Source organism: Sceloporus occidentalis, unplaced genomic scaffold (genome assembly GCF_023333645.1).
Source record: "Sceloporus occidentalis isolate IW3139 unplaced genomic scaffold, rSceOcc1.0.p SCAF_1, whole genome shotgun sequence".
Taxonomy (NCBI): domain Eukaryota; kingdom Metazoa; phylum Chordata; class Lepidosauria; order Squamata; family Phrynosomatidae; genus Sceloporus; species Sceloporus occidentalis.
This window is the reverse complement of record NW_028316981.1, coordinates 148415599-148429465: the sequence shown is the minus strand read 5'-3', so window position 1 is coordinate 148429465 and position 13867 is coordinate 148415599. Positions and strand designations below refer to the sequence as shown.

Below are 13867 nucleotides of genomic sequence, written 5' to 3'. Positions count from 1 at the left end.
AATCTACGGAGGAGATATGGGGGGAGGGAGCATTTGCCCCCCCTCCCCTGGTACTCTTACATGTCTGGTGTAGAAATCAAGAAGGCTACTTTTGGAAGCATGCATTCCTTCCTCAAGCAGTCTACCTAGACCTAACATGAAAATTCATCAGTCTGATGAACAAGGGCAGAAGACTGTGTTTGCATTGCTAGAGATATGAAATCCACAAAAATTTGAGGAAAAAATGTTTTGTTCCTGATCTCTCTCCCTCCCCCCCCCCCCCCCGAAGTCTTCCTCCCTACAGACATTGGAAAAATGATTTTGGAGTGTTGAATAGAATATTTAAGACAAGGTGTTTGTATATTTAATTCCCCTAATATTTTCTAAAAAAATAAGAAGAAGATTTTTATGTGAGACTACAGTATTACATTATGTCTTAATGCATTGGCAACATGCATATATCGGTGCATATGTGCAAACTTACATATTCTTCTAAACTTCTTGTAATATTTAAAGATAGAGCAACAACTTACAATGAGAGGAACTGCTGTCTCTCGAGTATAAATAGTGCTTATTTAGAATTCTGTTACAAAGGCAATGACTAAAATGTTATAGCTGATGAAGTAACCCCCAGATTAATTTACTTAATTTGTATTGATACTCCTTTGTATGTGAAAGCCTCTGAAAGCTGAAGCATGAACAATCTTTCAAGAAGTGCAGTGCCTGCCAATGGATTGATCCCCATAAGTCATAATAGAGTATTCTCCTGACAGACACAGTCACATACTGAATCATAAGCTGATTAAATGGGGAAGGAGTTTTGTACCTGAACTGAAAGGAAAGGCTCTGTGATCATGTGTGGTGCTATGAGTGCCTGTTTGGATAAGCTGAGGGAGGGCAATCAGGTTTCTGTTACACCTATATGAATACAGTTCCTCCGTTTTCACAGACTTTGAATCCGTAATCTACAGGGCTATATGAATTAATAATAATAATAATAATAATAATAATAATAATAATAATCCTGGTCCTTCATGGACCAGCAAGAGGGGAGGGTTTAAAATGGCACATGTGCCTGCAGTGCACACACAAAGCCACACACAGCAATGTGAAGCCATTCAAGCCAGTGGGGCTTGAATATTGGAGAATTTCCATTTTTGCGCACCGGGGGGGGGGGGGCGCTCCTGAATGGATCCCACGTGAAAATGGAGGGATTGACTGAGTGCAGCACCTTGTGGAAGAGGATTGTGCCCCTAGATTTTTGATTATGCAAAGCTGTTGTATATGATAAGAGTCAACAGTATATGCATATGTTAAGAGAAAACAGTTTTATAAAATGGAAAATTCATGAATACTGTGTTTGTTCAATTATCTAGCCTTATCTCTAACTTTCCAGGTAAGTGTTCACTTATTCTAGTGGAACTCTACAAGTACTTTCTCAATGATTGATAGATATAGCTTGTTACTGGTTGTTAGTTGTCTGGCTGCCTCCTAACTTCCAGAGTTTCTAGATCATCTATAGATGCGTTGTTCCATATCAACCAGAATATACATGAATTTTCTTTTTCTTTTCTTTTTTTGTTGTTAATGCAAAACTTTTTCTTTATTACATGACAGACCATTTATCATTATTATATAATATAGCACAGATTTTACTCACAAATGTCATATATTCAAAATATAGATCCTTTGCTTAAAAAAAGAATCTTATTTCTAATCTTAATTTTTTAAGAATCATATGGTCAAAGAACTAGAAGGCCGTGTCCATCAGTTGACTGTGGAAGCTGAAACCAGTAATTTGCAGCGCCAGAAGTTATCTCAGGAAAAGAATAATCTGGAACAATCCTACCAGACTGTATGCATGGAATTGGAAGAAGTCAAGGCAAGGTATTTAATGAGCTGTTTATACAGTGTAATGCCATTGGTAATGGTGTATTGTCACACATTTGCATCTTTACTTGCATAAGTGTCTGAAATGTTTTACTTGCTACTTTCCTTGATTTGTTATTGTGAATTAATATGCCTGTGTTCTGATTTGTTTACATATTCATAGGCTGAATTAAGTGTGAGTTAGACATTGTCAGTACCAAGCAAAATCAGCCCTGTTGCCTTCTCTCTCCTTAACTCATCGGATGAGTGAGTGATAATCAACAGCAGAGCTGCAACTTTGGAGGGGTTGTTGTGTTGATCTGTTGCCAGTGATAAGTGTGAATTTTATTGAGTAATTTATTATTCTTAATAGCTTATCTCAGACCAGATATGGTGAACCATGTATACCTTTTGAAACTGGTGTATCTTCTTTTATTTTCTTTGGCATTTCAAAATTGCTCAACGTTTGAATGATTTTATCATTAACTTTAAGAATAAGAAGACAAGTACAGTTTGTTCAAATTGTATAACATGTAAATAAGAAAAGTTATGCTACCTAGATACATCTTCACTTCTTTTTACCTGTAATATTTATAGGTGCAATTCACTTCAGAAAGATAAGGGGCGTGTTGTACAAGAATGTGAACAGAACGTTCAACAACTACAAAGTAAATATGAGGCTGATCTAAATCTGATGACACAGGAACATGCTCTTTCTGCAGCAAAAGTAAGTTTTATTTATACAGGCATTAATACAGACAGATACACTTGTTTATTAACAACATAAAAAAGCCAAAAGCTTTCAGCATTAGAATCATAGAATCAACTTCCAAAGTTTTAATCTTACATGAACATAGATAGAAGTGAATTTAATTTAATCAGCTGGATCTTCTCATCTGCCATAATATACTTAGATAGAGGGATGTTGACGAGACTGAAGCCTAAGCTTGCAACAATACATTTTTGAATGGACAGTTTCTTTGAAATGTATGCACAGTTTTTAATCAGATGCCAATGAGTGTTTTAAAAACATTGTTTGAACTTTAGTCAGCAACTATAATAGTATTTGCCTCATAAGAAGAAATCAAACGTGTAGGGCTTCAGTTTAAGTTTTTATATCTGTTCTAAGTAGATCATCTCCTCCTGCATGCCCTGCTAAAGCGTAACTGGGGGATGGGTGCAAGGAGGAAAGTTATTTCTGACAGAGCTAATGCAAGACCAACATTCCCTTTTCTGTTAAATCCCTACAGGCATCTGATGTGATTGAAGAATTAGAACAGTGTGTGTCTCAATTAAAACAACAGTTACTAGAATCAGAACATCAAAGGCAGCAACAGCTGAGGGTGAGCCCTGATTTTTTTCACTCAGGAAAAATGATGAGCCCTTTTTACTTCTTCCTGTGATTTGTATGAATAGAATGCTCAAGTTAGAATTTCTGGATTTCTTGGAAACATTGTGAGCCAATCACTCAACATGAGAAATAATGGATATATGTTCTTTTTTCTAGCTAAACCCTTTAAAGAAACTTGGGGGCTATTTGTCTTATTTCGTTGCTTATTGAACTAATATGAAAAGCATATATATCAGTGGATTAAAGAAAAGCGTAGAGTGAAGTTGAAAGTAATCCCTATGTCTGCCTTATATAGTGATAGCTACATTTGTATAAATTAGTATATTAGCATAAACTTGACGCACTGCTGCTATATTTCAAAGAATCAGAAATATTTTGCTGCCTTTTCCTTGCTGTCCAAATTATTTTTGGCTTCTATTCTTTCTCATGACTTACTCACTGCAGTTTCTTCACAGCTATCCAAGTCCAGTTCCCTCTTCCTTATTTATCCATTAACTGTCCTTGGTGGTTAATAGTGTAGTTCTTTAGGAAGACTGATGTTTATTGTAACATTCTTTAGGAAGGCAGGAGAAGTAGCTTTATATGTCAGGGATATTTATACCTGTGAAAGATACGCGACTTAAATCCTGGAAGACAGGTTGAGAGCATCTGGAAAAAATAAAGGGGGAAGAAAAACAACAGAGATGTCATTGTGAGGGTCTACTACAGACCTCGAAGACAGACTAAGGACTTGGATGATACTTTCTTGGAACAGATGACTACACATTCAGAAAAGAGAGATGCAGTAGAAATGGGAGATTCAACTATCCTGATATTTGTTGGAAGTCAAACTCTACCAAAAATTTAAGGTCTAATAAATTCCTCACTTGCCTTGCAGACAATTTCATTGTCCAGGAGATGGAAGAGGCAACAAGGAGATCAGTTGTTTTAGATCTGATCCCAACCAAAGGGGATGACCTGGTTAAGAAGGTGAAAGTGGTGGGATCCTTAGATGGGAGTGATCATTTTCTCCTGCAGTTTGTTATACAGCAGAAAGGAGAAGTCGAGCATAGTCAGACATGCATTCCAGACTTCAAGAAAGATGATTTCAATGAACTTAGGGAAATACTGGGGATGATTCCATAGTCAGGAATACTAAAAGATAAGGGAGTTTGTAACGGATGGAAGTTTATAAAAGTGAAATTTCTAACACTTCCACTGGGGAGGAAAATTGGGAGGTGTGTAAAGAAACCAGGATGGATATCTAAAGATTTTTCAACTGAGCTGAGATTTAAAAGGGTCTTGTACAAAAAATGGAAAGGAGGGGTTTCACCAAAGAGGAATTGAAACAAATAGCCAGCATGTGTAGGGAGAAAATCAGAAACGCAAAAGTGCAGAACAAGCTTAGGCTTGTTAGAGAGGTTAAAAACAATAAAAGGGCTTTTTTGGTTACGTCTGTAGCAGAAGAAAGAACAAGGAAATGGTAGGCCACTGCATGGAAAGGTGAGTAAATGCCAACAGGAGACAAAGAAAAGGCAGAACTACTCAACACCTTTTTTGCCTTGGTCTTACCTGAAGAGAAGGACTGCTCAGCACATGATTCAGTAGGGGAAATTCAGCACAGAATAGATAAAGAGATAGTGCAGCATATCTGGCTATTCTAGATGCATTCACATCTCGGGAGCCTGATGAACTACATCGGAGGATATTAAAAGATCTGACAAACGTAATCTCAGACCCACTGTGAACAAGAATTTCTGGAGAAGTCCCAACAGAACGGAGGTGGGCAAACGTTGTCCTTATCTTCAAACGGGGAAAAAAGAGGGCCCAAATAATTGCCGCCCAGCCAGCCTAAAATCAATACGAGGAAAGATTCTAGAGCAGATCATGAAACAGACAGTCTGTAAGCACTGAAAAAGGAATGCCATGATCACTAAAAGTCAATATGGGTTTGTCAAAAGCAAATCTTGCCAGATTAATCTGTTAGCGCTGGGGTACAACTGTGTCCACACGCAGAATACTGTCAGCCAGGAAGACGAACATGACTGCCGAGTCTGGAAGTAGTTTGCAACTGCTAAAGGTCTTCTGAAGAGGCTTTTAATCTTAGTTTCAGCAAATATTTATAATCATGATACAGCAATATTTACACAAACCAGCATAATGCTCCACTGTCAACCAACATCCACACCACCACATTGTATACGGGATCATTCATCCTTATATACACAAACACAGCTTGGATTCTGATCCAATTCCCTGATATCCTTGCAAAAAAGCTAGTAAAATGTGGGCTAAACAATGGGACTGTTAGGTGGATTTGTAATAGGCTTACAGACCAAACCCAAAAGGTCCTCACCAATGGCTCCTCTTCATCCTGGAGAGAAGTGACTCATGGGGCTCCATAGAGCCCAGACCTATTCAACATCTTTATCAGTGGCTCAAATGATGGTATAGAGAGCATGCTTATGAAATTTGAAGATGAAACCAAATTAGAAGGGGTAACTAATATCACTGAGGATGTGATCCAAATTAAAAATGACAGATTAGAGAGCTGGGTCGGAACTAAAAAAAATGAACTTCAGGAGGAAGCAAGGCAAGGTACTATACTTAGGCAGGAAGAAAAAAAATGAAAAGCTCAGATATTGGAGGGGTGACACTTGACTTGACAACAGTTCATGCAAAAGGGATCTAGGCATCATAGTAGTTCGGAAGCTGAACATGAATCAACAGTGTAATGCAGCTGTTAAAAAACCCCACTGTGATCCTGCGCTGCATCAATAGGAGTATAATATTTTAAACAAAGGAAGTAATAGTATCACTGTATTCTGTATTGGTCAAACCTTACGTGGAATACTGAGCCCAATTTGGGGTACTACAATTCAAGAGGGATGTTGACAGGCAGATGGTGAAAGGTGAAAGGAAACCATGCCTATGTGGAGTGGCTTAGGGAGCTGATTATGTTTAGCCTGGGGAAGAGAAGGTTAAGAATCTGCATGATAGCCATACAGTGCACCCGCGTTATAGGTGGGTGCGCTTTACGCGGTCTTGAGCGTATGCGCAGGGCGGCATGTCCCATTCAAATGAATGGGTGCGTGCGCCCATCACGCCCTGCGCGCCGCCATGCACAAGCCCCATTGTTTCCAATGGGGCTCAAGCATAGGCGGAATTCACCTTAAGCGACGGGGTCTGGAATGGATCCCCCGCGTAAGGCAAGGGCGGACTGTATTTAGATATTTGAATATATTAAAGATGGAGCAAGCTTGTTTTCTGCTGCTCTAGAATTAGGACATGAGCAATGGATTCAAGCCTGTGGCGTCATGAGGGGGGCATAGTGGTGTAGCTGGCACTGGGTGACACCCTAGAAGGGTGGTAACATCTGGTTGAGCCCTCGCCCATGCTCCCCCTCACCAGAAAAAGGATGAGGTGACATGGTGGGAAGGAGCATGTGCCGCCTCTGGAATCACAGCCTTGGAAGCTCCATCCCCTGGAAAACCACTCCCCACACTGGGTGATAACCGGTACAGCAACATCACTGATTCAAGCTACAGGAAAAGAGATTCCACCTAAGCATTAGGAAGAACTTCTTGACAATAAGAACTGTTCAACAGTGGAACATTCTCCCTTGGAGTGTGATGACATTTTCTTCTTTGATGGTTTTTAACCAGAGGCTGGATGGCTATCTGTCAATGGTGCTTTGATTATGTCTTTCTTCATGGCAGGTTTTTAGACTGAATAGCCTTTGTGGTCTAAGTAATGTGAGGTAATGAAATCTATTTCACCTCTGCATCCTCAAGAACTGTCTTAAGGTAATGGATGAATCAAAGCATATTCAGTAGCATGGCCAAAGAAATGTAGGTAGCAACATGACCACCACTTAGAAAATCATGACACATCACAAGTTCTGAACGACATTTTGACACAAGGATATAAGGACTGTAATGGCTGTCATGGAGCTATAAAAGCTCTATTGTGTGGCACAGAGTTCTTCAATTCGATCTTATGTTTTTGCTGAAATGTATGAATTTCTCTGCAGAACTGAAGTTGCAGTGGGAAATACAGATACTGTTTCTGTATGTTTATGTAAGAACTGTGTGTGAACAAATCTGGAGAAAATCTGGAATTGTTGATTTCTTCAGTACAGCTTCTTTTTACTTTCTGAAACTAATTTTTCATCAATTTAAAAATTAAATTCAGCTTCTTCGCTAAAGGAAAAGCCCCTTCCTTAGGCAAATATTTGAAGTGCCTTTTTATGTCATGCTAAATTTTTATTAGTAAAATAATAACTGTTTTCATTAAATATATTTTTTAGGACCAGGAGCAGACATTTCTACAGGAAAAAGTTCATTTGGAGAGATCTCATGAAAAACAGGTAATAAAAAGGCTGCCTTATTTATTCTCTGAGATATCAAGTGTAAGCAGTTATTAGTTGTGTTTAGTCACTGAGAAGGGGTTTGTGAAATTCTTCCCCTTCAGAGCCTGAAGAAATACTTTAGCACTCTATGGCTCTTGTCTAAACTCAGTAAGAAATCTGATTGTCCTTGCATATATACTTTTGAGTAATAACATGAAGCTTTTAATGCGTTACGTGCTTGCATTATATGCTCTGTTGTCTGAAATTTTACCTTTTTCAGCAGCCCAGTTGTGATTAGTTGTAAGAGTTGTTTGTTGTGTCAGAAGATCTCATTTTGTCCCAGTTAAGAGATTGTTACCTCTCTACATAAGGAAACTAAAGAACTATTTTGATACTTTGCCATGCAAAAGGAGAGGGCCATTTTAACACCTTGGATCTTAAAGGCAACACATTTGTATCAAGCCGTAAAATTAGTTTGTGCTCAGGAAAGAGATTTGGTTGCATGTTTCAGAGCAACTGTTGTGAGCTTCTAGACCAGTGATGGCGAACCTTTTGTAGTTCATGTGCCGGGGATGGGGCTTCTACCCCCACGATGGGGGCTGGGTGCCAGGGGCGGAGCTTCTGTCCCCCTTTCCCCTCCCCCCTGGCATTTGCTGGCCTCTCAGGGTCCCTTTGGGACTCTTGGAGACCAGCAAATTGGCCTTGGAGGACAGCGCGCTGTCCTCTGAGGACTGTTTGCCGGCCTCTGAGAGTCCCTTTGGGGCTATCAGAGGCTGGCAAACAGTTCTTGGAGGACGGCACCCAGCGGTGGGAGCCCTTGGGCTCTGTCCGCCGGGGTTTGCCGGCCTCTGACAGCCCCAAAGGGACTCTCAGAGGCCGGCAAACAGTCCTCGGAGGACGGTGCCCAGCGGCGGGAGCCCTTGGGCTCCATTCTCCGGGGTTTGCCGGCCTCTGAGAGTCCCTTTGGGGTGTCAGAGGCCAGAAAACAGTCCTCGGAGGACGGCTCCAAGGGACCCGTTCGCTCTGAGGAAAGGGAGGCCAAGGAGAAGGGGAGCGGGCGTGCGTCTCAGTCCCCTTCTCCTCGGCTTCTCTTTCCTTGGAGCGAACGGGGCTCCTAGGCACCCTTTTGCTCCGAGGAAAGGGAGGCTGAGGAGAAGGGGACCGGGAACCCGTTCTAGGCCCTTCCCTTTAGCCTCTCCCTTCGGCCGAAAGGGCTCCAAGGGGCCCGTTCAGCCGAAGAGGAGGGAGGCCGAAGGGAAGGGCTTGGGCACCAGTCCCAGGCCTTTCCCTTCGGCTCTTTGCTCCGCGCTGAAGGGCTCCATGGAGCCCTTTAGCACAGAGCGAAGGGAGGCCGAGGGGAGGAGGCTGGGAACACGTCCCAGCGCCCTCCCCTTCGGCTCTTCACTCTGTGCTAATGGGCTCCATGGAGCCCTTTTGTGCAGAGCGAAGGGAGGCTGAGGGAAAGGAGGCTGGGAACGCGTCCCAGCCCCCTTTCCTTCGGCTCTTTAGCGCAGAGTGAAGGGAGGCTGAGGGAAACGAGGCTGGGAGGAGGAGACAGACGCATGTGTGCGCGCTGTCTTCTCCCAGGCGCCATTTTCTGGCTTCCCACTGTTTTAGAGAGACAGCGGGAGGCCCAAAAATGGCAGGGAGGAGGCGGAACGGGCACGCGCCCCTTCTGCCTTCTCCCTCGTCCCGTGCCTGGCGAAATGGCATCGCATGCCACCCATGGCATGCGTGCCATAGATTTGCCATCACGGTTCTAGACCTTTCATTTTCCAGAATGTACATGATGATGTCTGTATATTTCATTTTTATTGCTGCTTGGGTTGGTCTTAGGCTGCCAGTTGACCATTGCTCGTTTACTTTGGAAGACACATATCTTACTGAAAGTGTCTAATATCTAACACCACTGCAGTAGCTGTCATGAATACTTACCTGGAAATGAACATTTTTGGGCAGTCCTGCTATCTGGACTGCAAACACATGGACACTTTAATGTCCAAAGCAGATCTGAGCAACTTCCAACCTCTGTCCCTTCAGTTTTCGTGTGCCTTTGGACACCCTGAGTAAAGTCTTCACTAAAAGAACCAGTTGTATCCTCTTAACTCTCACATTCTGAATTGCTGGATTACATCCCACTTAAATTAAGGCTTCTTCAGCCCAAACTTCCTCTGAAAGCATGCTGAAATTACTGGTTTAGAGCTGTTTTTTTAAAAATTATGTAAAAACATAAATATTTTTTAAAACTTCAAGGGTGGGTTGGAAGATCTGTAAGGTGTCCAAGGTCCTGGAAGGGGTTAATTGAACCCTGGAGGTTGGCCACTCCTCTTGTGATGTGACTGTGTGTAATTTTTTATTACGTGACAGCAAAAAGCACAGCAATTTGTGTATGTACTACAATCAGATTAAAGTGGGTGCATGGAGTAGCTGCCCTGCATTTCATTATTCTCAGATCTGTAAAAATGTATTAGAAAAAGCAGGCGAATGTTTCATTACATCGTTTACATACAAAGCATTACAAATGGTAATCTCTTCTTTAAGCCGGGAATTTGAATTAGAGAAACTCACTCTGAGATACTTGCAACACAAGTTTGATATCTTTATTGTTGTTGTTACATTTATTATATTTTAGTAAGCTAGAAATCTCTTACCAGTTACACAATTAAATCTATCCCTAATTTTCAACAGACACCATGACATGAAGCTGACATCCCCACATGAGCATCTGAATTAAATTAAAAGATAAAACAATCTTAACACGTAGTCTGCCCTCGGCAAAATTATTGAGAACATATGTGCTTTGCACCATGCCTGGAAGGTGTACAAGTTTTGACTCTGTTGAACCAATAAGAAAAAGCTAGTTTCAGAGTAAAAGGCCCTCCACATATTGGAGTAGCTAGCAACAAAACATTTCAGTTCTAAGAGCTAATATTTATGGTCTGTCACAGTGCTTAAAGTAAAAATAGATGGTGTTGAACAGGGGAACATAAAATCTCTGAATTTCTTGACATGTGAGATGGCAAAAGGAGCAAACCTCTTTGTTTCAAGTCCCACCAAAATTTAATTGATAATTCAATTCAATTCTTATCTTTTTGTGTTTTATTTTCTTATGTTTCCCTATGTTTGTATTTTAAACTGACTTGTGTAAATAACACTGCCAAGATGTTCTCATGAGCGATATCTCATTTGTGTTTCTTTCCAGTGAAAGTAGATAAAAGTAATGTGTTTTGAGATCAGCTTTGATTTTTGGTGACCTTATGAATACAAGACCTCCAAGAGACACTATTATTAACAGTGCTGCTCTGGTCTTGCAAATTTAGGATCATGGATTCCTTAATAGGTTAATCCACCTATAATGCTGTCTCCTCTTTATTGTTTTCTACTTTACTGAACATTATCCTTTACAATGAGTTATCTCATAATATGTCCTAAGCATAATAGTCACATTTTAGTCATTTTGCCGTCTAGTAATTTGCTCTTGAACCCATTTATTTTCTGTGATGTTTCATAATTTCCATAGGTTCCTCCTTCAGCACCACTTCTTCATGTCAGCTTTCTTTACTGTCTCACTTTTACATCTATATATAATAGATAGAAACATTACTGCATGGATGATCCTGACTTTCGTATCCCATGATGCATCTTTACACCTGAGGACCTTACCTAGTTCTTTCTTAGCTTTGCTTCCATGCCTTAGCCTCCTTCTGATTTCTTGACTAGTCTCTATTTTAATTAATGACTGAACCAAGGTATAGAAGATGTTTGACAATATCAATGCCTTTACTATAGTTTAATGAACAGTTTTGGCTTCTCTGCTTTTGTTTCTTTTACAGTTATAGAATAGCAATATTGACAACTTTTTCAGTACATATGTACATGTTTTCAGTAATAACAATGTGTGGTTATGTTAAATCTTATAAATGACTATGCCATACTGAAGTAGTCACAAACACACATTGACTTTTCTGCATTTTGTTGTAATGCGCTTTGTTCAACCTGGAATTAGAATTCATTTAATTGGCAGTATTACCACTTGATGTACACAAAACACACAAACCTGTGAAGTTGCAAAATATTTTTATTGTGGCAGAAATGTTAAGTAAATGAACACAAACTTAAATCACTTACAGAATTATTCTACGTTTCCCTTTTCCAGCATATATAAGGCTGAAGAAAATATAGTACCAATCATGATTAGATGATAAGTAGAACTTGGGAGTAGAACTGGTTTTGTGAACTCATTTCAGATAACTGTAGCTTGTAGTTAGCAATGGCATCACTAGAGGGTGCAGGGGGTGCAGACCTCACTGGGTGACACAGGATGGGTGACATCCAGTTAGGCTGTCCTCCCATTGTGGGATGTGTGTGTGGTGGTGTTGCTGGTGCCTGCCCCTTTGCTGCCCTGGCTCTCTCAGTTGAGGAAGACAAGGCAGCAGAGAAGGAGAGGTGAGAATGTGCATGCCTGCCTGCTCCTCCCACCTTCCCCAGTGCCTTAGCTAGCTTGCCCAAGTAAGCCAAGGTATTGGAGAAGAAGGGGCAAGTGTGCACATTCCTGCCCCTCCCACCTTCCCTTGTGCTTTGGCTGGCTTGTGACTGGTCTCGGCAACTGGCCAGGGGGATGGATAGGGCAGGCCCCTGGCCCCCCAGGCACCCACACAAGGTGACACCAACACTAGGAATGTTATGCACACATAACACTAGCCACAACTTTGAAAAGGAGGGAGGGGTCCATACTTGTAAACGAAGGAGAAAAGAGTTCTTCTTTGTGGTCTCTTTGACGCGGGTGCACTGTAAGTCTCCTTTTCTGTGGTTTGGGATATATATTGATAGTTTCCAGTCTGTTGGCCACTGTTTTGTTTTCCATATTTGTTGAAATATATTAGTTAGCACTAGAGTTACTTCTGTCTGTGTGCACTGTAGCCATTCAACTGGAATATCATCTTTTCATGGTGATTTACTTTTACCAGTTTCTCTTATTGTGGCTTCCACTTCACTTTGTAGAATTTGGGGTTCATCTTCGTATGGCTCTTCACTCCATGTGCTGTTTATTTTTTTCATCTTGTTCGTATAATTCTGTGTATTGCCTCCAGCATATTTTTATTTCTTCTTGGTCTTTTAGTGTGTTCTTTTTCTTATTGTGGAGCATTCCAGTCCTTGGTTTGAACTTTCTTTTGAGTTCCCAGCTAACTAGAAGTCACCAAAGAAGAAATTACAGTAGCCATGTTGCAATACTTATGGTTTGTTGTTTCTAAAATGTAACACTGTTCTTTCTCATTTAAATGTCAGATTCATGGATTGCAGAATGACTTGGATAAAGAGAAAATAGAGTCTCTTAAAAGAATACGAAAGATGGAAGACATTCTGCGGTAAGTCATATGTTTTTTGTTTATTGGAACATCTTCAAGGAAGATTATGTTTCACTTTTGCTGAGGCTAGACTACATAGATTTTTCTGCTGGAGATTTCTGTTAGGTTTTACATGGTTTTTCCCTACTGACAGATTTGGTAGTGGTGTTTTAATCTGTTAAAAAAAGAGAGAAAGAAGAAATGCAACATCTTTGTTCTAAGAGTCAAATAAAAAGTAGTACTAACACAGAAATTATTGAATGTTGATTAAGCTAGCAAACTGTCCCTTGGATGTCCGAGGAGGACAAAATTTGGAACTTAAGCCACTTGAGGTTTTGAAGGCCATTGCCAGTACTGTAATTTGAAATGTGCTTGAAAATAAACTGGTGAAGGCCTTGCAGTTCTGAGTGTAGTGAGATGTTGTAAATAAGCAGTAATTAAGCAGTTTGTTTGCTGCTGTATTCTGTACCAGTTGCAATTCTTAAGACTCTTTAGGATTAGTCCTGTGTATTAAACTATGCTAGATGTAACAAATATGTCCCCACTGGCTTCCAGTTTGGGTCAGAGCTCATTATAAGCTTTTGGTCCTAGTATTTAAGGCCATGTGCTTTAGCCTCCCTCCATATTTCGCAGCTTAGCTAGCATGGCATGTACCATCTAGAAATTTAAGTTCTGCAGACAAAGGATTATTGGCAGTTCTGCCAATGCATATGGCTCTGTCAAGACTGGAAGCCTTTCAGATCCTGAAAGGTCTGCACTGTCCAGTAACCACAGTCCTGGGACGATTGGGGGCTGACTGGGGCTGGAGCGGCCAGAGAGTTCTCCATGTTGCTGATTTACTTCACCCCTTAGTTCATCTGGATAGTTTATACAGCGAAAGATCAAGCAAAAAAGGGTTCAAGACAGAGAATAATAAATAATAATAAATAATAAATTTTATTTCTACCCCGCCCTTCCATGGATATGATCAGGGCGGCTTACAAAATTTATAAA

At 40.7% G+C, this 13867-nt stretch overlaps 1 protein-coding gene across 11 annotated transcripts in view; it reads left to right on the top strand.

Moving 5' to 3' along the window:
* Positions 1-13867, top strand: part of CEP112 (centrosomal protein 112) — a 402980-nt gene that overhangs the window by 127397 nt on the left and 261716 nt on the right. For all 11 annotated transcript variants that reach the window (XM_089540765.1, XM_089540791.1, XM_089540808.1 and 8 more), the window contains 5 exons: positions 1712-1866; positions 2446-2575; positions 3099-3191; positions 7488-7547; positions 12816-12895. In XM_089540765.1, the coding sequence (XP_089396891.1) occupies positions 1712-1866; positions 2446-2575; positions 3099-3191; positions 7488-7547; positions 12816-12895 (518 nt within the window). The remainder of the gene's footprint in view (positions 1-1711; positions 1867-2445; positions 2576-3098; positions 3192-7487; positions 7548-12815; positions 12896-13867) is intronic.